The sequence below is a fragment of the Taudactylus pleione genome, unplaced genomic scaffold (genome assembly GCF_031769625.1).
Source record: "Taudactylus pleione unplaced genomic scaffold, aTauple2 ptg000256l, whole genome shotgun sequence".
Classification (NCBI taxonomy): Eukaryota; Metazoa; Chordata; class Amphibia; order Anura; family Myobatrachidae; genus Taudactylus; species Taudactylus pleione.
The window spans coordinates 22,671,024-22,697,886 of NW_028284658.1; the positions used below are offsets into that span (position 1 = coordinate 22,671,024).

Consider the following 26,863-nt stretch of genomic DNA (forward strand, 5'->3'; position numbering starts at 1 on the left):
GTGATAGGATTAGAGTTGGAGTAGGCTATCAAAAAGTGTACCACTAGTAATGACTAGTTTCTAGAGATAGCAACTAGATGTGATCACATCACACTAAGGGGTATATTTGCATTATAACCCCAAAACTAACATTCTTCATTGCAGCCTATCACAGTGATTTGGCATTTCTTGTCGGGGTAATATATCATCCTCCTGTTGCTAGGACACAGGCTCCAATGAGATTGTCCCAGTCCCAGCGAAGATTCACAATTAACGCAATCACTTAAACAATCACTTTACTTCAGGGTTCAAAGCCATCTGCACATGTGCAGTGTGAATAAGTTGCAATGGGTACAGCAATGGATGCTCCATCCAATAATGTGGGCTAACGCAGGCAGGCTCTGAAAAGCTGAGATTTTCAGAGCTTTTTAAATAGCTTTTTAATTATAAGCTCCTGCGAGTGCTGGTGATTGGAAAGCAATAGATATTGGAGATGTCTCCTGCTTTTTATCTTGTTAAATACTAACAGTACTTAGTAAACATTCATGTTTTAAGGACAAAGGTCCTGATTCAGAGATGTACACTAATGCGACCGCAAGTGCATCTCCGTACGCAACGCAGTTGCAAAAATATGCTAATGTTAGCAAAGATCACCCGAGCATAAAGACGCCTACTACTGCCTTCTCACCTGCGTGCAACTACGCATACGTACTTAAACATTGGTACAATTGAAGTTCATCGGTGGCCATTTTACCCTTGCGGCAGGTCTGACCTGACGCAGGCCGGGGAGCTCTTCAGCCATGCAGAGCTGCATATGCAATTGTAGTGGCTAATTTATGCACGCCCACATAACAGTGTTCAAACGGCCAGTCACGCCTGCGTTTCGCTAACCACCCCATGTCCACACAACCAAACGGTCACTTCCTGTCAATCAATTTGCAATAGGCCTCCGTGGTCTGCGTGAATGCCAGCGGACGCACTGCTGCCTTCGGGCACGCACACTGTGATGCATTCGCATGCGCAATGGCAAATAATCGCTCGATCTGCATGCGATTTGCAGTTGCATTTATGAATCAGGCCCAAAATTAGCTTCATAAATGTGCCAGATGGGTCTTTTCATCAATAATGACAAATGCCCAGCGAAAATGAAATACCAAACAACTGGAGCAGTTCAGAATTACTTCAGTGCCAGAATAGCTGTTTTGAAAAGCAGCTGTCCCATAAACCCTATCATCATTACCGGGTTTTGATCCAGCAGTGTTACTGCAAATGGGTGGCTTCAGCTAACATTGATGGTCATCCAGTGAATAGTTTGTAACCATTGATGGTTACTTGCTATTTTACCATTGATGGTATTCATCGATGGTTACACCACCGATGGCCATCCCTATTCCCACTTAAAGCAGCCGAAGTGGGGGCGGAGCCAATACAGCAAGCCCCGCCACCAAAGCTGTGGCAGGGCATGCTGGGATGTGTAGTTACTCACTGTGAGGGCCAGAGAAGACGGAGGGATCCAAATAGATCACTCTTTGTATGCTGGATCTCCTTCCAATAGAAAGGAGTGGGGCTCAGCAGGCTAATGCCTTTAGTACCTACATTCATTGTATGAGGATGATATGTGTCACAATGTCCATGGGACTGTGCTGTGCACAAGAGATATCAGCAATGGTGAAGGGCTCTGTTATACTACTGCATGTATAACGGACCTATTCACCTTGACTTGTAGGCCCCTAAATTAATTTAGTCAGGGCCGGATTAAGGGGTGGGCGACAGGTTCGGTCTTCCTGGGGCCCCCCACACAGAGGGGCCCCACCACTAGCGCATGCAAGGGGGTTTCTGAGTGCTTAGAAACCCCTCGACAGACAAATACCCACCTATGGATGGCCATCGACCATCGATGATTCAAAATCATCTATGGTTTATGACCGATGTCAAATGTTTTTGACATTGATGGGAGAGTACCAGCTGGTTTCCCTCTATCTATATAAAAGCATAACTGAATGTTTTTTTGTTTCTTTTTACCAAGTGCCAGGACACAGATCATAGCTCCACCCCCTGGCACCCGTGAAGCCCAGCCCCCATGTTCTGATTGGCCTACGGGCCAGTCAGTCAAAAGACAGGGATAACCATCAGTTGGTGAAACCATTGATGGTCATCCAGTGAATAGTTTGTAACCATTGATGGTTACTTGCTATTTTACCATTGATGGTATTCATCGATGGTTACACCACCGATGGCCATCCCTATTCCCACTTAAAGCAGCCGAAGTGGGGGCAGAGCCAATACGGCAAGCCCCGCCACCAAAGCTGTGGCAGGGCATGCTGGGATGTGTAGTTACTCAGCAGCTGGAATGCCACACATGCAGATGTAATCATTATCCTGTGTCCCAGTATGTCTCACATTGACCACTAAAAAAGACACACGGATAACAGAATTCATATCAATTTAGGTTAAAGTCAGTTGTTTTGTGAACCCACAAAGTGCAGTTTTAGAAAGTTTGACAGATCAGTCCATAAAGCAACACAACTATCCACATGGATCAGAAAAGTTCATGATTGTACAAGTGACTTCTTACTGATCGTGTTTATTAATATTTGTCTCTTGCTGCCCACACACAAAAATATGCAATTACATAAGGATCTGTTTGTGAGAAGCCAAGCTGAAATAATTATCTTCAGAGATAAGGAGTTTCACTTCCTCATGTGTTGATTACGGTTCTAATAAAGAAACAGCTGATTTAGGAGATGTATCTAGCCTTGTAAATACTGGACAAGTGGAGATTTTGCCCATAACAGCTTCTGCAATCTTATACAGTATGTGAGATTTGCTTGTTTATGGATGTAGCCACAGTTATATGTCACACTATTCCCACTGCCTTCGTTCTAGTACTCCCTGTTGGCTGTACGCAGTGAGCAGAATTCTGGCGTGTACTTATACTGTAGCTATACCTAGAAGAGTCATCACTTCATATACTCTACACGGCTATTCCACGCCCATTATGGTAATTAAGTCACTGACGTCGGCTCCTGGTTGGAGGATTCCTTAGATGAGGCGTGTCGCTGAAATTGGCAGGTCTGTCTGTGGCAGCAGCAGTGTAGCAGCGGCAGCCGGGCGGGCGGTGTGTGCAGTAGGAAGCGATGCTGGGAGGCTGAGGGTCGCAGTGAATGTGCGGACTGTACCGGGGGGCTGTGTTCCGCTGGGCAGGGGGGCTCTCCATGCGGGAGCGGAGGTGTAAGGACACAGAGGAGATAATGGACAAGCAGATGGCTCGCTGTAAAATAGTTGTGGTCGGGGATACTCAGTGTGGTAAGACGGCTCTTCTCCATGTCTTCGCCAAGGACTGCTACCCAGAGGTGGGTCTGTAACCTTACACTGTAACATACCTGGCTGCTCCTGCATACAATGATAGCTCATTCCGGCGTCCCTCCGATCCCTATCCTTGTACTGACGTGGTATATATAGTGCTCTCTGTAGTGTGCATCTATTGTCAGGCACTTATGAGAAAAAGTGAAGTTTCCTATGAATTCGGAGTCACTCCGGATTGCCCTGTACCAGGGGTCATGCGGATTACAAGTGCGGGTATCTGGATCAGTTTCTCTTCCTTTTAGACTTTTCTTGATCTGTAGTGCGATTTAATGTAAGTTGTGAGAATTTGTAGAATCGGGTACTTGATTATAGTGTAACCGCGGAATCAGAATTTCAATTGGTTAAAATGTGCGGAGATATATTGGTCTGCGATTGCAACTCCGTTCTTCTGCGTATCTATCCCTAGTATGTGTACATTTGTAGGGACAGTTTAGTTCTTATGAATGATCATGCACTAGTGCAGTAGGTGATCACATCACCCAGGTTTCTGTTGGTTTCCACTAATGATCAGGACTGAATTGTAGGCTGCGGAGGACTGCTTGCAGAATACACTAGTTTGTTATAGCCTGTATATGTAAGTCTGTGCTTGTCATTGCAAAGTGCACTGTGATAGTCTTCTCTTTTCTTGATTTTTTTTTTCTCTCAGAAGAAAAGGGTCTCTATAGAAGATCTAGGTCCAGGGTTAAATATATGTAGTTATTTCCAGGGAAATTGTGCATTGTTTTTGTTGACTGCTATTATGTTTGTATGGATATGGTGGTACCCTAGCTGTTCTTTGTGCAGCTAAAACTGTGTAGGGTTAAAAAGTATGCTATTACAGTAAGATTAATTTCAGGCAGCTTGGCTGGATATCCCCTTTTTCGCCCCAAAGTGGAATCATATGTCAGTTTCTTGTGGAGTACAGTGTGGTCCTACAGGGGATTGCTTTGCAATGCTTTTTTACACATCTGAAAAGTGTGATTCTGTAGAGACACATAAAAGTGCAGTGTGAGCTACATCAAAATGCAGTACAATTTAATAGTTTACAGAAATGCATTTCAGGAGTACATTGACATTGTACACAGAACAGCAATGTGCAGTGCGGACATAAAATTCTGTTTAATATAAGTCCAACAGTGTGCTCCTCTCTACTGACAAGTTCAGTGTGAGCCTGCATAGTGCGATCCTGGGCATTTTTGTTTTACAGATGCCAAGTGGTACCCTATAGTCCCTGTGAGGGTCTTCAGCATGGTGTCCTATAGAGCTATCAATGCAGTGATGTTTAGGATAGTGATGATTTAAGGTGCATACACACGCATAGATTTTCTGTCCAACCATCCAACTAGTTGATTGGAATGAAAATCTGGTAAGGTATGAAAGCAAATGACAATCAGCAATTTGCTCCCAAATGCCAGAAAATGGACAAAAACTGTTGTTTGAACAAATTGTTTAGATCAAACATTTAACAAACTTGTGTGACGACCATTTTCATCTGTTCTGGCATTTAGGAGCAAATTGCTGATCATCAGTTACTCCCATACATTACCAGATTCTCATTCCAACCAATCAACTAGTTGGATGGTTGGACAGAAAATCTTCACGTGTGTGTGCAGCTTTAGAGTGGGTTGGGGTGCTAGTAGTTTTTAATGCTAGTTGAATCTGTGTAGCTTTTCATAATGTGATGCCACTGAGTACAGCATTGTTGCACAACCATGCAGTAAAGGGAGGTGAATGTGCTACCAGAAAAATGAGTAGTTGTGCTGCACAATTACACAAAGGCTTAATAATTACTGGACCATGCCTGTATAGTATAAAGATCAGATGTGCAGTTCTCACTAAAACATAACTGCATGGGTATCATCTAATTAGCAATGCTTAAAAACATATGCTATATAAGGGAAGAAAATCTATGAGTGACTGATTTCCTCACTTAAGGTTGCTCTTGTGTCTGGGAGATGTATTCTTATTATGTTACTGCTTGATAATTCCAACCTTTTAACCTTTTCCAGATATTAGTTAGTGTGGTCACTGCTGTTTTTTTTCTTTTAAGTTTGCGCATTTCATTTAACCTAATTTAAATACTACCTGCACATGTGATGTCATTTCTTATAAATGGATTGTCCTGCTGGTATCACATCATTCTTCATTAATTTAAATTCTCCTAATGATCATGGAAGTGATGACATCAGTACAAACCAATTGTAAGAAATTACATCACAGCTCACCTTTTATACAGATATAATTACAGGAGTCTCCGATCTCCCTCTGATCAGGGTGTATCAAAAGTTGGCTGGCACGGACAATAAATGCAGCTTGGTTGGATTAAATTTTTTGACCATGTAGGTCATTGCCCAACTTTGCAAATATTGCCCAGTGGGACCAAATCTGCTGGGTATTCCCAATTTGGCCACATGTCTTGGTATAAGAACAAATTTTGACAAAGATCTGTCTGCTTTACAGGTCAGACCGAACGATCAGATAAAACTATGTATGGTCAGCTTTAAGTTGATTACTGTGGCAATAAAGTTATATATACAGTATTGAAAAGCTGGTCAAAAAAGAGTTATCTGCTTTTTGCAGTTTTCCCATATCTGCTTATCCCACAGCCTTGCTGGAGCTGTGTTCTGACAGTGTGGAAAACAAGCACACGGAAGTAACAGAATTGTTGCTGCTATTTATGAATGAAATATGATTTGTATATAAAATGAAGACAGCAACTGAACACAATCCTTGCATATATTTTGTTACATTTTTGTTGCACGTTTTTTTGTTGTTGCAACCTTTGCATCGGCTGGAAGTTTAAATGGAATACAACTATACTGTAGCACATAGTCATTCTGTAACAAATTGTAGAGCTGTGTGATCAGACATTGTAGTCGGCTCGCTTACACCTATCCACTGTTAATACATGTTTGGTATGAATGATTTATTGTTGGCCATCCCGACCATTGCAACCTAAAACTATAATGATGCATTTAAAATATTACTATACTACGCAACCTATTTATCATATGTTAATGTCGGGTACCAGTTAAAAAGAGTCAAACACAATGCATGGAAAATATATTTAAACTTCCTACAATTATGTCTAAAGCGCTTGCTGGTTTCATGCATTTTGCCCATTTTCCCAGTGCATGTTAGTTTTTTCCCCAGTGTACTGTACTTCATACCCACAATATATAGCAATTTTGTCATCTGTTTTCCCTTATGACATGTCCTCAGTCATCACCGGTATTAAAGACAGGAGTGTTCATAAATATTATTTATTATGCTTGTTCATTGTATATTTTTTGTAATATATTTCTTTTTACTTCCTCTGCATTGGTAGCTTTCTTGTAGACTGAGCATCATATGCTGCCTTCTATGCTATTAGGCTGGTTACACTCGTGTGTTGGGACAAAGCCAGGACAATTCATGACCAGCGTGATTTTGCTAGCCAATTAGGCTGTTTTAGGCCTAAATCACTGCAACTAATTAAATGGGTCCATAATCTGCAATCAATAGATGTCAGCTTGGCCTGACAGTAAATACATTGTAAAATGGCTGCACCAGACACTGTATACGGCCGTCATCTGACCATGCTAATACAGCCCTATCAAATATCTTACTATCAGGTGGTCATGCCCAGCAGCCAGATGGACTGTTGTATGGGCAACTTCAGTCAGCAGATGATGATGATGATGTGTTAATATTTATGTGTCTATATTTACACTTAATGATCAATTTATTAGGTATTTATTCAAATATCTAATCAATGATGTGGCAACAAATCAATGCATAAAAGCATGCAGACATGGTCAAGAGATTCAATTGTTGTTCAGACCTTATAGCACAATGGGGACAAAATGTGATCTAAATTACTTTGGTTGTGGAATGATTGTTGGTGCCAAACAGGACGGCTGCAGTATCTCAGCAACTGCTGATCTCCTAATATTTTCACACACAACAGTCTCTAGAGATTACAATTAATGGTACACAAAACAAAAAAAACATCAAGTGATTTATAATTTCTTTTGGTGAATATACTTTGTTAATAAGTAGATTTTTTTAATTGCTTAATTTACCAAGCTTCGCTCTGTTAGCTAATGTCATCTTTAGATGGCATTAGCCATTGCAGCGTTTAGGCTTTTCTTCTCAGAAATGACCTGGAGATATGACGGACACTTTTAGGCCATATCTGTATAATGCTGGTAACGCATGGTGAAGTTCTTGGTGTCCTGATCACCAGATAAGTGGATGGGCTCCATTATTGAAAGGGCTGCTGAAATTGACCAGTAATTTAACTGTGGACTGGATGGCTGTGCACAGAAGTAATGGTGCGTACACACGCAGCGATATTTTGGACGATTGAGCATCGTTATCGTTCAGTCGTCAAAAAAATTGTTCAGTTTCTGCCCCAAAATGATGAACGATAACTACCAATGTGCGCTCCCGTTTGTAGTTAACGTTCATCGCCCGAACCTCCCGTCCAATGTGACGATATTGTCAGGTTGAACATGTTCGGTGATGAGGGAGGGAGCCCGGCACTGAACGAAATCGTTCTTGATTACGTTCAGTTTTTGTGCTCAGTGTCATTAACAACACTGAGCACACCCCTGCCGGGGAGACACACGAGGCGATTTCGTTCGGGGAGCGAATTGTCCCGTGTGTATGCACCTTTACTGTAGTGCAGGCCTATCCCAGCAATGTCTGCCTGAAGAAAAGCCAAGGATAAAGTGGTAATTTTCATTAACCTTTTACTTTACTCTCCATCTGCACTTTAGAATACAAGGCAGACATTGCTGCAATCATGGGTGTTCATGCATCCACGTGCCTGGGAAATTTGATAAAAATGGCATACTGTAGGTATGAATTTTAGGCTGATATGAGACAATAACAATGCTTCTTTTGTTGTGCTTAATTCTTATACAAAATGATGGCAGCTCATTATTGCATATGTATTATATTTGCTATTCACTCCCTGTTCCCTTGAGGAAGTTAGTTGTAGCTTCGTCCATCAATGATTTGGCTGCAGTGAAGTCACAAGACCAGTAGAGCATGTTATCCATTTTATAAACTGGTGCTGGGATACAAGGGTTTTCTTATAAGAGAATCTTACCTGATGATCCTTAATCGGGCAAGGTCAGTGTTATGGGAAACTCTATATTTATACCATAGACAAGGGGTGGGTAATGTCTGGTCCGCAAAATCATTTGGTCTGGCCCTGCAAAGGCAACTGCAGACGGGACTCGAAATTCAATAAATCAAGGAGCTTTTTTTCTGCTAACCTCCTCTGGCTAGCAAGGTGCCTAGAATGGCACCCTGCAGCCAGAATCTATGCAGCAGTGCCTCCTAAGGATGCATCAGGTGGTCACACCGCTGCCCTTACAGCTCCCCTTGTAGCCCTGCCCCCTCCGTGTGATGTCATGCAGAGGGGACATGGCCTGCAAAATATGTTATAAATATCCAAATGGCCCTCGGCACAAAAAAGGTTCCCCTGCCATAGACAGTGGTAGTTGTCTTGAGGAGGTGGTCAGAGGTGATAATGTGGAACCTTTTTAATAAAGTTACCTATTATAACTTTTAAAATAAGGACCACAATTTAATATACTATGCATTGATTTGAAACTTTTTTTTTTTTACAAAACTAATTTTTGGATATTGCCCCTTGATCATTTAAAATCATATATTCTATCTGTAACCATGGTTACAGATATTACAGGTTGAGTCTCCCATATCCAAATATTCAGAAATATGGATTTTTTTTTTGGCATGACTGAGATAATTAAACATTTGATTTTTGATGGTTCAATGTACACAAACTTTGTCTAAGGCACAATTTATTAAAATTACTGTATAAAATTACCTTCAGGCTGTGTGTATAAGGTGTATATGAAACATAAATTAATTTCATTTCTGTACACAAACTGTTTGAGCCACAAAATTATTGAAAATATTGTATAAAAGTACCTGCAGGCTGTGTGTATAAAGTGTATATAACACACAAATGAATTCTGTGTGTATATTCCCAAGATATTTCATTATGGTATGCATTTATTCCAAAATACGGAATATTCCGTTATCCAAAATGGTATACAATCGGGAAGCCGGCTGCCGGAATCCCGACAGCCGGCTTCCTGACTGCTGTATCCCGGCATGGGATAAATGACCGGCGTCTATATCTAGACGCCTGTTATTTCCCCGATGCCGGCAGACCGGCATCCGATCGAAGGGATGCCGGGTGCCGCGAGCGGACAGCCGCGGGGGGGGGAGGTTAGGTTTAGGGCACCCGTGGGGGACTTAGGGTTAGGCACCCCCCAGGGAGGTTTAGGGTTAGGCTAGGGGCAGGGAGGGTTAGGGTTAGGCACCCCCGGGGAGGACTTAGGGTTAGGCACCCCCCCGGGGGACTTAGGTTTAGGCCGCGGGGAAGGGGGGGGTTAGGGTTAGGCACTTAGAGGGGGGATTAGGGTTAGGCACTTGGGGGGGAGGTTAGGGTTAGGCACCCCTAAGGAGGGTTAGGTTTAGGAGGTTAGGTTAGACATTAGCGACGATCAGGATTTCCAGTGCTGTCAGGCTTTCACTGCCGGGAATCATACCGATTCCTCCAAAATACCCCTGGTCCCAAGCATTTTGGATATGGGAGACTCAACCTGTATAAAATACCTGTTTTCATTGGTTAGACACATAAATGTTAATGTAGTCCTTTGCAACACACACTAGGTAAATTAGTTATCCCAATAATATATTGTAAATACATTTTCATAAGAGAGATCAGCTAATAATTTTTTTTCCAAAAGTGGTTGTATATAGAATTTTAGTATTATTATTTGTTTATGTGCTAAAAATGAGTGTGTTCAAGCTCTGACCCAACTGACTCTAGTTTTAAGGTATGCTAGCTCTAATTGCTGTCTGGCTTGATATACTTAATTTGTTCACCCTGGTTGCTAAGGAATATTGTCCAGTTCAAGCCCGATAACTGCAGAATAATCCTCCCTATTTTAAATGATTACATTTGTTTTTATATAGAATTTCAGGAACTGATGAAGGTACGTTTAGAGATTTTGGCTCCGTTATTAGAAAGTCTATTTTGGGCAATGAGATGACAAACATTTTAGATATTTTTTCAAACAGATCTACTCACAGCAGTGTATTTACAAACCGTATGCAAATGCGTATTTTTTGTTGCTATGTGTATATGCATTTTAGGAGGTCTATGTACTAAGCCTTGGAGCGAGATAAAGTACCAACCAATCAGCTCCTGTCATTTTTCATACACAGCCTGTAACATGACAATTAGGAGCTGATTGGTTGGTACATAAATATCTTTCTCCAAGGATTAGTACACAGACTCCTTAGTTATCTGTTTTGTACTAGATAGAAGATAATGGCTGGTTAGTATACCCAACTGTTTCTTTTCCCTCAGGAGCTAACCCCCCAATATCTTATGTGTACAGACATCTGCAGGCTATCTGCAATGATGGTGCTTAACCAGGATAATAAGATTAAGTAGCCTTGTTTACACAATTGCTATTTATCTACTTATGCACAACTCCGTTTCATTTTGCACTATTCTCTGTTTTCTCCATGTAGACCTCAATCAATAGCAATAACTAGAACATCTCGTCTTTTATTATATTTTTAAAATGTAGTGAGAGGATTACAACGAATTAATTTAGATTTCTATCTGATAACTATTTGAAATTGTCAGTTTAAAATAATTAAACTGTTAAATATTTGGCTGTAGATGAAATAACATTCCAGGAAGAAAATACAATGTACAAAGAAATAAGATGTTTTTACAAATGTACATTTGGAAGCTGCGGAAGTGGAGCACGGCCTCGGGAGCTGCGGAAGTGAAGGCCTGAAAGGAAGCTTCCATGTAAATGTGGTGGTCAGTGGCGTAACTAGGGTATTTGGAGCCCAGGGCAAATTTACAAATGGAGCATACCCCCCCTCTATGTGGTCACTTAAAAATGGGGCGTGTCAACATGACACACACCCCATTATCGTCACTCTGAACATTCCTTTCCATATGCACCTTAACCCCATTAGTTCCCCTTATTCAGTGCCCCCAGTAGCGGTCCCCCCAATGCAGTGCCCCTGGTAGTGGTACCCCCTTATGCAGTGCCCTTTATATAGTGCCCCCAGTAGTAGTCCTCCCAATGCAATACCCCCTTATGCAATGCCCTTTATATAGTGCCCCCAGTAGTAGTCCCCCCTATGCAGTACCCCCAGTAGTGGTACGCCCTATGCAGTGCACTTTATATAGTGCCCTCAGCAGTAATTTCGTCCCACCCCATGCAGTGACCCCTGTAGTGCTCCCCCTTATGCAGGACCTCAGCAGTGATCTCCCCTATCCAGTGCCCTTTATACAGTGCCCCCTGTAGTGGTCCTCCCTATTTAGTGCCCCCAGCATTAGTCTCCGCCCCATGCAGTACCCCCTGTAGTGGTCCTCCTTATGCAGCCCCCCATTAGTTCCCCTTATTTAGTGCCCCCAGTAGTGGTCCCCCTTATGCAGCCCCTCATTAGTCCTCCTTATGCAGTGCCCCCAGTAGTGGTCCCCCTTATGCAGCCCCCCATTAGTTCCCCTGATTTAGTGCCCCCAGTAGTGGTCCCCCTTATGCAGCCCCTCATTAGTCCCCCTTATGCAGTGCCCCCAGTAGTGGTCCCCCTTATGCAGTGCCCTATGTAGTGGTGCCCCCGCTGGTGGTCCCCCATATGAAGTTCCCCCAGTAGCAGTCCCCCCAATGCAGTGTCCCCAATAGTGGTACCCTTTATATAGTGCCCCCAGTAGTAGTCCCCCCCCTTATGTAGTGCCCTCAGCAGTAGTCCCCCTCCCCCCCATGCAGTGACCCCAGTAGTGCTTCCCCTTATGCAGGCCACCAGCAGTGATTTCCCCCCCCTATCCAGTGCCCCTTATACAGTGCCCCCTGTAGTGGTCCTCCCTATTTAGTGCCCCCAGTAGTGGTCCCCCCAGTGCAGTGCCTCTAGTCCCTTATATAGTGCCCCTAGCATTCAGTGCCCCCAGTAGTAGTTCCCATAACCAGTGCCCTTATACAGTGCCCCCTGTAGTGGTCCTCCCTATTTAGTGCCCTCAGTAGTGGTTCCCCTAGTAGAAAGCCCCTTATATAGTGCCCCCAGTAGTAGTTTCCCCCCACAGGAGAGGTTCCCCCTCCTGATGCAGTGCCCCCAGTAGTAGCCCCCCTCCCCAGTTGTAGTCCCCAGTAGTGCCCCACCCCCAGTAGAGGTCCCCCCCCAGTAATGGTGCCCCCAGTAGTAGTAGTATCTCCCCCCTCCCCCAATAATGGTGCCCCCCAGTAGTAGTATCTCCCCCACCCCACTAATGGTGCCCCCAGTAGTAGTAGTAGTATCTCCCCCCCCCAATAATGGTGCACCCAGTAGTAGTATCCCCCCCCAGTAATGGTGCCCCCAGTAGTAGTAGTAGTATCTCCCCCCGTTCCCCGTAGTGCAGACACACAAGTTACACAAAAAAATAATAATAAATAAATACACTTACCTGAATCCACGTTCCAGCTCCGGCCACTGCTCCCGCCGCACGTCAGTCCTCCCGGGCTGGCGCGCTTTGCATAATGGGAGAGACGTCATGACGTCTCTCCCATTACCCACTGCAGGAGCCGGAAGGGTGCCAGCTCTTGCAGTGGACCTGCAGCAGTCAATGAGAGTCTGTCTGACTCTCATTGGCTGCTGTTTAACACACACATCGCCGCCAGCGCTGGCGGAGATGTGTGTGCAGCAGCAGCCAATGAGAGTCTGTCTGACCTCATTGGCTGCTGATTCACACACGCATCGCTGCCGCTCGGCAGTGATGTGTGTGCAGTAGTAGCAGCAGCCAACGAGAGTCGTCTGACTCTCGTTGGCTGCTGCTTAACACACACATCGCCGCCAGCGCTGGCGGCGATGTGTGTGTTATGCACAGCATGAGCCCGCCTGCCACCCTCCTCCTGGTAATATTGGGCAAGCGCTCAGGGGGGGGGGGGAAGGGGCTCGGCTGTGCAGCACAGGACCGGCGCTGGAAGCCTAGTGCTGGTCCTGTGTAAATGTGTAGTGCTGACCGCGATATGTTCCAAGGACCCCTAAAACAAAATTATAAGTTGCATTATTTAAAAGATCTATTAATATAATGAACAAATACGCTCAATGGTCACTTTATCAGGTAAACCTTTCTAGTACATATAGAAATGATTCCCTTTGTCCAGAGCAGCCTGAATTTTTCATGGCCTAGCTCAGTGGTTCTCAAACTCTGTCCTCAAGACCCCACACAGTTCACGTTTTGCTGGTCCCCCATCAGGTGCATAGGTGTAGTCATTACTCCCTGTAAATATTTCAATTGTGATGCTGTGAGGGGACCTGGAAAACATGCACTGTTTTGGGTCCTGAGGACCGAGTTTGAGAACCTGTGGCCTAGATACAACAAGTAGCTAGAAACATTGCATAGAGTTTCTGGTCCATGTTGACCTAATAGCATAACGTAGTTGCTGCAGATTTGTCAGCTGCACATTTATGCTTGAAGGACTCCTAAAGCAAAAGTATAATGATCTTAGATTGTCACTGTTCATATCTACTAATATAATGCGAGAATGAACACAGTGGCCACATAGCTAGTATGGGGTCTTACACCCCTTGTGCCCACAAAACAGCCTGAATTAATTGTGGGATGGATTCCACGATGTCCTGGAAACTTTTTTTTTTAAAATAGATTCTGGTCTATGATGACATTCTAACATCATGCATTTGCTGCACATTCAAAATCTACCATTCCACCACATCCAAAATTAGTTTTATTGGTGACTATGGAGTTCATAGGTGGACACTGAATTCATTGTCATGTTTGTGGAACCAGCTTCGATAATGTGTGTTTTGTTATATGGCATGCTATCCTGCAGGAAGTAGTTATTATGGGATGGGTAAACTGAAGCCATAAAGGAAAGCATATAGTCAGCAACAATACACAGGTAGCCTGTGGGATTTAATCTTCACTCAGCTGGTATTATTTTCGGATTAAAGTACTTTACAATGAAATTACTTTCAGGAAGCCTGTTGTGCAGGAATCATGTCACTGTCACCAATAGCAAAGCTTTTCGGAGTTTAGCCCCTGTTTGTAAACTACTGTTTGCCTATGGGAGCTCCAGGGGCAAGAGAGCGCGTTCGATCTCTCTCCCGCAGACCCCGGCCAGGCCCTGGAAGCTGCCGCTGTGCCATGTGCAATGTCAGCTTCACCCGGGGAAGTCTTTCACTTCTGTGAAAGGCTTCTCCTAAATGCCGGGGATATAACTCAGAGGGTCAGCGGCTACCGCAACCGCTGTCCCTGCGCGTTCCCTATTGTGCATAGCGGGGATATTTTTAATGAAAATATCCCCAACGAGTTAGGTAGATAATAATCACGGCTGGTCCACGATTATTAGCACATAGACTTCTTTATAGAGGTCACGTCATAATGATAATACTACACAGAAGTAGGGGTTCCATTTTTTTGGAGCTATTACAGCTGCCTATTTTTCTGTGCACTAGTTTATACAGTCAGGTGCATAAATATTGGGACATTGACAGAATTTTCACATTTTGGCCTCTATTCACCACCACATTGGCTTTGAAATGAAACAAACAAGATGTGCTTTAACTGCAGACTTTCAGATTTCATTTGAGGGTAATTACATCCAAATGAGGTGAACGGTGTAGGAATTACAACGGTTTCAATATGTGCCTCCCACTTTTTAAGGGGCCAAAAGTAATGGGACTATCAACTCAAAAGCTATTTCATGGACAGGTGTGGGCTATTCCCTCGTTATTTCATTATCAATTAAGCAGGTAAAAGGTCTGGAGTTGATTCTAGGTGTGACATTTGCATTTGGAATCAGTTGCTGTCGACTCTCAATATGAGATCCAAAGAGCTGTCACTATCAGTGAAGCAAGACATCATTAGGCTGAAAAATCAAAACAAACCCATCCGAGATATAGCAAAAACATTAGGTGTGGCCAAATCAACTGTTTGGTGCGTTCTTTCTTTTTAAGAATGTTCCAGAGAGCTCAGCAACACCAAAAGACCCAGAAGACCACTGAAAACAACTGTGGTGGAAGACGGAAGAATTATTTCCCTGGTGAAGAAAAACCCCTTCACAACAGTGGGCCAAATCAAGAACACTCTCCAGGAGGTAGGTGTATATGTGTCAAAGTCAACAATCAAGAGAAGACTTCACAAGAGTGAATATAGAGGGTTCACCACAAGATGCAAACCATTGGTGAGCCTCAAAAACAGGAAGACCAGATTAGAGTTTGCCAAACAACATCTAAAAAAGCCATTACAGTTCTGGAACAACATCCTATGGACAGATGAGACAAAGATCAACTTGTACCAGAGTGATGGGAAGAGAAGAGTATGGAAAAGGAAAGGAACTGCTCATGGTCCAAAACATACCACCTCATCAGTGAAGCATGGTGGTGGTAGTGTCATGGCGTGGGCATGTATAGCTGCCAATGGAACTGGTTCCCTTGTATTTATTGATGATGTGACTGCTGACAAAAGCAGCATAATGAATTCTGAAGTGTTTCGGGCAATATTATATGCTCATATTCAGTTAAATTCTTCAGAACTCATTGGACGGCGCTTCACAGTGCAGATGGACAATGACCCGAAGCATACTGCAAAAGCAACCAAAGAGGTTTTTAAGGCTAAAAAGTGGAATTTTATGCAATGGCCAAGTCAATCCCCTGACCTGAATCTGATTGAGCATGCATTTCACTTGATGAAGACAAAACTGAAGGGAAAATGCTCCAAAAACAAGCAGGAACTGAAGACATTTGCAGTAGAAGCCTGGCAGAGCATCACCAGGGATGAAACCCAGCGTCTGGTGAGGTCTATGCGTTCCAGACTTCAGGCTGTAATTGCCTGCAAAGGATTTGCAACAAAGTATTAAAAAGTGAAAGTTAGATTTAGGATTGTTTAGTTTGTCACATTACTTTTGGCCCCTTAAAAAGTGGGAGGCACATATAGAAACTGTTGTAATTCCTACAACGTTTACCTGATTTTTACCCTCAAATTAAATCTGAAAGCCTGCAGTTAAAGCACATCTTGTTTGTTTTATTTCAAAGCCATTGTGGTGGTGAATAGAGGCCAAAATATGAAAATTCTGTCAATGTCCCAATATTTATGCACCTGACTCTATTACTGCAACGATAATGTTCTTAGAAAAAGCAACAGGATCCCTTTTATTGAGAAAGGATTTGGGTTATGGTTAAGAGGAACAACAAGGATTTGGGTTATGGTTAATATTTATTATTAAAAATAAAGTTTACCATAATTAAAATCCGGTTTATATTCCTATAGAAATGTTTAGCATACATATGGTATCTTGCAGATGGACTTAATTAGCATTTTAATTAAAGGGCCACTAAACCTAAAATACGGGCAGCACAGATGGTGTAATGGTTAGCATTACTGCCTCACAGCACTGAGGTCGTGGGTTCGATTCCAACTATGGCCCTAACTGTGTGGAGCTTGTATATACTCCCTGTGCTTGCGTGGGTTTTCTAGGGGTACTCCGCTTTCCTCTCACACTCCAAAAATATACTAGTAGGTTAATTGGCTTCCTACAAAATGAACCCTAGTATGTATGTGTGTACATGTGGTAGGGAATATAGATTGTAAACTCCACTGGGCAGGGACTGATGTGAATGGCCAAATATTCTCTGTAAAGCGCTGCGTATATACATAACTGGTAATAAATAAATACTTGCTTATATAAAAGCATTCTAAACAGAAAGTACATGTCATTGTTTTTTTTTCAGGGACTTGTTAGATATAGGAGATAAAGGGGCTGATTCAGCAAGGAATGCAGATGAGAATTCGTACGCACATGGCCGATGTTTTCGCACTGCTCACGCGCTACACGCACACTCTTCTGATATAAGTCCCGTTGGTGGGTGGTGATGGAGGGTGGTCAAGCAAATGCAGGCATGCCTGTGCGTTGGGATGCCGTTACAGGGGCGTGCATAATTAAGGCAGTATGGCGGCATACGCAGCCAGGCGACTGAATGCACACAGGAAGTGGCCAAAATCCTGCACGAGATCAGGTCAGCCTCTATTGTTTGTATGGTTCTTGATGTTACCAATGTTTGTGCTGTCTTGCGGACTACTCAAGCTTTGAGTAAAGAGAAGTGGGTGGCATTGTGAAGTTCTGGGCATCTGCATCTTATGCTGCGGTTGCCATGCGTATGCATTATTTAGCGTATATTTGCAGTGGCCGAGTGCATGCGTGCGCACACTTGTGTCCCTTGCTGAATCAGGCCCAAAGTTCTCAGTGTAAGGGCAGTTCTTTTGCTGCACACAGACTTCCTGCCTGTAATCGCTGCATTGCGGTGTGCAGAAAATAGCTGATACTATGCACAGCAACCTAAATACAAAGGAACACCTCTTCTTCTTTCTTTACCTCTTCCAAATTAGGCATTTTAGTAATATTGAAAGAAGTCTGATTTTCTATTTTTTTTTTTCCCCCCTTCCAAAAAAATTGTTACATAATTGAAATCATTGGAATAATGAAGCATTTTTATTTCCAATGATTTTCTTCTGTTATTATTAGGTAGTGATGATAGAAGGATTCTTATGCAGTGTAATCCTTGTTAAATAGGCTTCTTCACGCTTTGGGAAGCTTATATCCAGTTGCAGCAGTGCTATAGCTGGCGATGACCCCTTGATGTATGGGCAGAAGTGACCACTTAAGGACTGGTTCAAAGATGCAGTCGAAGTGACCGCAATTGCATCCACTTTACGTGCTCAGAAATAAATGTGGATCTTTGCTGGTCTGAGTCGGACACATTTATGCCACAGCGCCTCCCCCATCCATCCACTTGTGAAGTAGCCATTCTAATCATCCGTGCACCTTTCTGTAAGAGATCTGTATGAAATCGGACAGATCTCTGATACGCTCACCACTGAATAGCTGACAATTCTGTCTACACACACACAGCTCACATCATTTGTGCAAACGCCTGAATTCACCCAAACAGCAGCGAGTGGAGATGTCACTAAAGCTGGGTACACACTATGCGACCATTGCACAGTATATATTGTTACAACGCGTATCGGAACAATATATTGTGCTGCTCGCATAGTGCATACGCCAACTGGTCGTTCATCGCATCGTCCCATATGCTGTGCTGCACAGCAGATGGGAAAATGCGATGAATGACGCCATGCTGCCATTGTGCAGTGTGTACGGACGGCACAATGTATCGTTACATCATGTCGTCCCGTCAACTGGGTACACCATTGTGTAGTGTGTACCCGGCTTTAGATCAATACGACTGAATCGCCTGTATTTCCTCTAATGCCATACATTTAGGGGGTGAATACCTGATTTAAAATACATTTTAAACCAATTGTCTGTTGGCTTTCTTTTTAATCCCTACACCTACACTAAGAAGCAGGTCTGCAGATTGTTACAATTTTATAATACTGTATTCTTTGAATTTGTTTAATGCTACATAGAAATTATATGATTAATATGATGTGATTTAGAATCTATACTAAATTATATTCAGTGACAAACTTCTAATTAGTTTTTTTGTTGGTAATACACAATAGTTTTTCAGAAAAGGAATCCTGGTAACTCTAGAATTAAGCTTTACTGCAAAAGTTATAATAGATCTTTATTACATAGCCATCCCAAGATAAAGCACAGCATATCAGGGTTTCCATATTGCCCTTCCTGCGGATTGTCTACCTACTGAAGTTCCTGTGCTGTTTTGGGAACAGCCTTAAATGGAATGGGATTGAAATAACGGCGGCTGTTTAGCCGCTGGTTCAAATCCCGACTGCACAAGCCTGACAGGAGGATATCCCGACTAGGGCTGGTAAGTATTTTAACCATAACCCTCCCTGGGTGGTGCCTTAACCCTAAATCCCCCCTGGGGATGCCTAATCCTAACCCTAACCTCCCCCCAGTGGCACCTAAACCACCCCTGCGCGGCTAACCATTAAGATGCGCCGGATTTACCTTGATCGGTCTGGCGTCTGTCTTCCAGCGTCTGGATTAAGATCGGCGTCAGTATTTCAACGCCTATCTTAAATTCTGTGTCGGGCTATAGGTGTCGGTATTTAGACCAGGCCAGTCAGTCCGCCGATCTAATAACTACCTCCCCCTTAAATGTCTTTATAAAAATGCATAGGCACTCTAACTTTTTCTTATTTTATTTATACATTTATTGTAATAAAACACTCCTTGATATATTGGAAGCAATTTCTGTTTCCAGTGCGTTCCAATTCCTGTGTTGTAACTCTATCTGCAAATAGTATAAATTTACCTTTACTTCAATCCCACATTCATTTACATAACGTGTTAACCTGATAATTTGCTTTTGAATCCCAAGGGCCTTTTTTTGTTTTTTTTTGTTTTTCACTCTAGAAGATGAATCGAGTGATGGAGAAATGCTTGCGGTTGATTTATCGCTCATCTTACATTTAAATAAGAAGGTCTATTAGCTTACATTTGAATTCATGTAGGAAAAACTGCTGGCATAGTGGAAACCTATGAGAGCAAGGAAAAGTGGTCACAGGGGTATTGCAGAAGAATTCTCTGTGTGTATTACTGCATGCAGCATCGGGAACGTGCTGTAAAATAATGTGTAAATATTAAGGAACAGCCGCCCTGCATGAGTGATCGGGTAATCTGCTCCCAGTTGTGTAACCCACAACAACCAGACAGATATTTGCTCTAATTAGACAGCAATACTTAATTGGTAGCAGTTGACTACATACATGAATATATGGACTTTGAAAGCTTTTTAACACATCCTTCTTGTAAGCTGGCCCTAGGTAGGACTGGTTGCTCAGCCCCATCTTTATTATTATTATTATTAAGATGATTGAAATAGCGGCAGCATTTAACAAAGCCCTTTTTGTATTTGGAAACGTTATTGGATTGATCAATTATTTTATCTGTGAAGCAAAATGATGCACTAATAATAAAGGACTATTGTGGTGCATTCAGTCCCTGGCCTCATACTCTTTATAATATGGTCACTTGTTGATGCAGAACTATTGAGGGTGCTGGAGTTGTGGCCATTATTGGGCCCTGGGGAGAGGGGGACGGGCAATGTTGGCCGTGTACCTAAGCACCTGCTGCATTCCCTGTTCTGCTTTGAAACTAGCAGATTGGACCTTTATATGAGCAGCACATTTGCAGTGTGTGTATGCTGAGAAGAGTCCCTCTCTCTGCTTATATCAGTGTGGTGGTGTTGGTGGGGAGCTGCAGTGGCATACAGCGAAAGTAAGAGGGGTTAGTGCCCCTGTGTCATTGGCATAGTATCCCTATTTCACCTCCATTTGATTCTCACAACCATCTTTCCACCTGTACTGTATACTATGTTTTAACTACTGGCACAAAGCATGTACAATTCATGATATGCCCCCAACTAAGAAACAGACTGGCAAGTGGTCTCCCCTGCTTGTTTTATGCACTTTTATTCCTTGGTTAACCAATTAAACACAACACGACAACTGCATGGTAAGCACTATCCAAGGTTTACTTTCTGGGGACTTCGAAAGCAGTAATTCAGAAATAAGAAGGCTATGTGATCAGCATGTCATACTGTACGCCCATAGTAGTTATAATGCAGAAAAGCGGTTTTACAGGTGTACCCACATAAAGCACTATGTGTCTGTGATGCCCTGGCTAACAAGCAATCTTCTTTATTCTATTTTAGAATTATGTCCCCACCGTTTTTGAGAACTACACGGCCAGCTTCGAAATAGACAAGCAGAGGATCGAGCTCAATATGTGGGATACGTCTGGTGAGTCTCTGCCTCTGGTATAAATTATATCCGCATACTATCTGGGTAATATTCATCATGGCAGGTGTTCCACTCAAGCTGGAAATCATTTTATGTGTTTTCTGGATTTTCATCTACAATAAGCTTACCTTATATAAAAAAGCTGCATATAAGGATATGTATGTCAAAGTTTTCCAGGAGCATTTTCAGAACTAAAAATGTATTGGGTAAGAGAGTGAGTATTCTTACTATACTGACATGAATTGAAGCACATTATGGTAAGACTAAAGTTTCTGACAACTGAAGAGAAAGCTTGCTCCAAGCCTCACATTAAGGTCTATGTTGAGTGTTCTAAAATGCATCTAATATTTTTATCTGAGTGATTCTATAATCTATTCCGTGCTGCTTTTTCCCACATTCGGGTGGTTAAGAGGTTTTTGTCAAACCTCCGATAGCCGCTCTTTCTATATGTGTGACTTGTGGTTGCCTGTTTGGTTTTTAATAATTTGATGTTCTCAAGATTGAGAATGTGCTTGTCAGTAGATCAGATCACAGCAGCATTGTAAAAGCCGTTTAAAACACAGACAAGGATAGCTTTCCTTAATTCCAGGGTCTTTGGCTTGGAACCTGCATCTGGGGTGAAGGTAAATGTTGATTAAAACAGGGAATGAAGAAGCACTGTCCTTTTTTAAAGGTAGTGCTCCTTAAGAGCCGCTATAGAAATACTTTCATATACACTAGCGAGCATTGGTACGTTAAACACTCATTGGGTAAATCAGCATGCAGTATTTTCTTCCAGCTTTCCGAGCACTGTGTATCTTAGCATGTCACACATTTTTTGGGCCTGTTTATTTATTGGACAAAGATATTTCCCGTTCTTCCCACACAGCTTTGATTTATACGTCCCCAGATATAGGGACATTCTTTCTTGTAAATAAGGACAGATTTATATTCAGCCTGTAAAATATTTGATAGCTATTAATACATTTGAAGTTGAGGTGTCCAGTAAGTAAGAGAATGTAAAATAAAATTAATAGAATATTTTGTTCACCAATATATCAAACATTTTAGCTTTGGCATATCTGTGTCACAGGATCTACCCACCTACTCAACAGAAGTGTTACACTGCAATATTAATCCTTTTTATTGCTAGTAAGGTCAACCAGCGATTAGATATACAGTTATTGGCATTTTGAAGCAGTCATAATGCAAAGTAGTAAATGTGTTTTTATTCCAAAAGTGTCATCATTATAATACCCTGTTAGTTTAATGTCAAAGTAGTCTATCATTACACATCTTTTATAGCCTGCTTCATATTAAAACTCAAGTCTTAATGGGAATTGTAAACTAAAAAAAATTGTAATGTATATACATGACCTATATCTTCTCATGAAGCATTGCTCCTTTTTGTCAAAATAATTGCAATTCTATTACTGCAAAGTGCTTTTAATGATAGTATATGGTACAGTTACAACGCTTCATGTACTGTATGAACACTGCATCATGTGAGGCAACTGTGATTTACTGTACATAAGCAGGAACCTCTCATTAACTATAACATAACCAGGAACGGCGTTCCGGAACCTGTCCTGGGCCAAAATGTATTTTCCATAAGTGAAATTTTGAGTTCCTTCTTTTTAAAAAAAAAAAAAATACTATTATTTTATACCTCCAGGCCCGGCGTTCCTGAAGCTATACTTCCAGAAAAAGAGCACTGCATGTGACATGTGTATATACATTAGACGTGTATATATACATTAGAATATGTCAAGTGAAATATATATTTTTTTAAAGATCAAGAAACTATAAATATAACTGTACTTTATATCCATTGTAATGGAAAATGCCAAATACCTTTTTTTACATTACACCGTTTATATCTATCTCTTTTGAACATTATACAGAAGCATTACATTCTAACTGTAGTTGAGTAGTATAAATAATAAAAATATATTTTCCTCCAATCCTCTGTTTCGGCAGGTACTACAATGGCTGCCATAGTTCGGCAAATGTCAATAGTTACCTCCCCTTATGAGCATCACATTCAGCTCAGTGGGAAACCCATGGGGATTGGGACTAGAAATACTGCCAGGAATTTGAAAAACACTGCTGCACCCATCTAGGATTTCAGTAGGAGAAGGGAGTACATATTTCTTGGGTTGTTTCTATGGGTAATTCAAATACCATTGTAATAAGAAAAAAGTTTGAAATACACAAATGTCAAACATAAAATACAGAATGTTCTGATTTCCCCTCATTTAGTAGTTATTGAAGATAAAGATGAGGCCCAAACAAAGTTTAGGTAAAAAGTTTAAACTAAATAAGGAAGTGGTCCAGATAGGCTGTAAACAATAGTCAAATAGAATAATTTTTGCATAATACAATGTGCTGTGCTTCCGCATATTGGGGTAGATATACGAAGCTCTGGGAAGTGATAAAGTGGAGAGTGATAAACGACCAACCAATCAGCTCCCAACTGTCATTTTTCAAACACAGCCTGTAACATGGCAGTTAGGAGCTGAGTGGCTGGACCATTATCACTCTGCACTTTATCACTTTCCAGAGCTTCATACATCTGGCCCATTCTGTGGTACCATAACTGGCTTGAAGCATTCCTTGTTCTGAAGCAATTAAATGCATATATTGCTACAATTCTGATTTGGCCCCTAGTGACAATAGTGCAATGGAACCTATGCATTTTATTTCAATTTACCTTGATTTGGAAAGTTTTGTGGCAGCTCTCACCCATGTTAAAAAGACACAGAATGTAGATTATTTGTGCAAGTGAGTTACAGCCATATCTTTCTTGCTTTCTAGACATCAGGTAAAACATGAACCTATTCCACAAGCACCACCCACTTCCCCGATAAACCTCCACCCATCTCAGTCAGTGAATTGGTACTGTCCATGGGAAATCAGAATAGTTATTAGATATGATAGGTGACAGGGTAGTAAATGTCGTCTTTGGATTAGATATTTAATTATTTCTTGCCTAATTAGGATTGTACTCTCTGGTCACAGAACTACAGTAGAAAAACAATATAGTCTTTAAAAGTGAACAATAAAATGATGACTAAATTGAGGGAGTGAATCTTTAAGCATAAATTGGTTATATTGATCGAGCTTGACATCTTGGGAAACAAAGACATTCTTTGCACTGGCTAATATAAACCAGATGTTGACTGTGGAGTAATTTGTGTCTGTTTTCAGTATGAGACGTAACTGGAAAGGGAAAAACTCCTAATAACTCACTTTACTGCAAAAAAATCCCAATTTCAGATTTTGGCTTAAACAAAACCTCTATTCCACCAAAGGCTGCTATAAAATATCTACTGTATTGTAGCCACAGTGGTCTAATTGAACACAGAAATGGAAAATATTATTCTTTTCATTTAGTTTGCTTGTAAAGAGAGCAGGTAGAAAAGAGCCCTAATGACATTCTTCATTAAATATCTTTTTAACCAGAGGTGAGTATTATATATTATTTTAAGTCGGTCGGGTTCTCACCTGCACTTGTACTGTAAACAGGCAGTTATGTCTTGTATTGTAGACAAAAGTTAAACTAGCCAAATGTGAAGCTTGTGAGGTGGTCATTCACTGCTAACCTGTAGTACCAGCATCTGTATCTGACTTGGCAAAATGCAATAGGTCTAAATTCAGTACATACAGACATGGACACATTTGTTGGTACCTGTACAGCTCATTGAAACAATGCTTAATTCCTCCTGAAAAGTGATGAAATTAACAGCTATTGTCTCATTTATACCTTCATGCCTTTGCTATGTCATAGAATAAAGGAAAGAGACTGTGAAAAGAAGTAAATTATTACTTATTCACCAAAGATATTCTAAAATGGCCTGGACAGATTATTATTATTATCCTTTATATGGCGCCACAAGGGTTCCGCAGCGCCTTACATAGTGCACAAACATAGTGCACAAACATAGTACATAAACATAGTACATAAACAGTTGAGCAGAACAAGAAACAGTGTCATACAGTTTTTAAGACACAACAAGACAAGTACATGGTATATAAACACTGCTGCAACAGAAGAAGGATGGCAAAAGTCACAGGTTAGGTGCTTTTGAGTATAGAGCAGATAATATAAGTAAATAAAGAAAGGATAAGCACAAGAGGAAAGAGGGCCCTGCTCGTGAGAGCTTACATTCTAGAGGGGATGGGCAAACAGACAGGGATGACACGGATGGGGTAGACAGTGAGCATGGGGACAGAGGGTTAGGCTGACAGATGGCTGGATTCCTATTTTCCAGTATGTGTGGAAGTCATTTGAATTAAGATTTACGCCACTGACATTCTACTTTAAGAGGCAGTATTTGTAGGTGTCTGTGGAAAGCCATGGCTGTTATATCAGTTTACGTGAAGTCTGACGGGTAGCTGAAGCCACTTCATGAAGGGCTATTTAGAGAGTTTGATTAGCGTGTGAACCAGCAGTCTCAGGTAAATGTAGAAATTGGTGAAAGTAGTTATTGTAAAGAGATGTTCAGATGTAAAATAATAAGTTGTGATCAAGTGTGAATTCTATAAGGCACATTTATTGATTTGGAGGGTGATGGGAGACATGTGAGGTTTGCAGGATATTTATTCCATAGTAAATCCGCTGTATGTGTGTGGGGCCTGGATTTGGTGATATGTCACCAGATAATAAAAGCAGAAGGATGGAGAAGTAGATATAGTTGTAGGTGTGTAAAAGTTTTTTATAGTGACACAATGAGGCTGTAATAGTCAATTTTTGATGAAAAGAAAGCTCCGTTTTTAGAGGAGGTGAGTGACTCAATAGGGCGGCAGTGTGCCCAGAGAGGTGAGATGCAGGGAGAGTTAGGGATGTTATATCCTTAGAGAAAATACAAAGGAGGGAGTTGATAAAAAGAAATGTGTAGTATATGGTGAGTTTTAAGTTTGCTTTAAAATTTGTCTAAAAATAACAATCAGTTTCTTAATCTGAAATTACCTTAGATGTTGGTCAATGTTTGTTCAACTGTTTGATTAACTGTTATGTAATCACACTTTGTGCATTTAACTCCAGCTGCAAACAGCCCCAGCTGCCCCTAGACTGAATATAAGGAGTGGTATCCCTTGATTAAGAAAGGCTACAACTGACTCAATTGGTCTGCTGATCAAAGGAGATAACTTGCTCTGAGTTGGAGCAAAAACCAGGCCAGATATATACCCTAAACTATGCCTCACTGACCAATACAGACTATACAGGAAAAAAAACAAACAAAAAAAACCAAATCTATGCAAGAGAGATAGTCAGTCACATGCATTTAAATCCACACATGATTGCAAGCATGAGGTTCTATGCAGAATATAGGTGCAATAAGCAGGATGAGAGTCACATACATTTAAATCCACACACGATTGCAAGCATGAGGTTCTATGCAGACTATAGGTGCAATAAGCAGGATGAGAGTCACATACATTTAAATCCACACACGATTGCAAGCATGAGGTTCTATGCAGATCTGTGGTAACCCTTAGAAAAGATAATACATTTTTTTTAATTCTAGTGATATTTCAGACTAATTGATGACGTTTGATGCTCACTCAAGAAAGCAGTCATTATTTGGTATCGTGTTCACCACACTGAACATGGAACAGAGAAAGCAAAGGAGAGTGTTGTCTGAGAAGATTAGAAATAAAATAATAGAATAGCATGTTCAGGGTAAAGGCTAAGACCATCTCCTAGCAGCTGCTTGATCCTGTGGCTATTAAAATGTTTACAGTCCATGGGACCGTAGCCAACATCCCTGG

General features: G+C 41.6%; 1 protein-coding gene across 1 annotated transcript in view; it reads left to right on the plus strand.

Annotated features, from left to right (window-relative positions):
* Positions 1-3,045: 3,045 nt before the first annotated feature.
* RND2 (Rho family GTPase 2) overlaps positions 3,046-26,863 on the plus strand; it is a 100,064-nt gene continuing 76,246 nt past the window's right edge. Inside the window, exons 1-2 of the mRNA XM_088480739.1 lie at positions 3,046-3,332; positions 21,022-21,109. Of these exons, the coding sequence (XP_088336865.1) occupies positions 3,144-3,332; positions 21,022-21,109 (277 nt within the window). The 5' untranslated portion in view covers positions 3,046-3,143. The remainder of the gene's footprint in view (positions 3,333-21,021; positions 21,110-26,863) is intronic.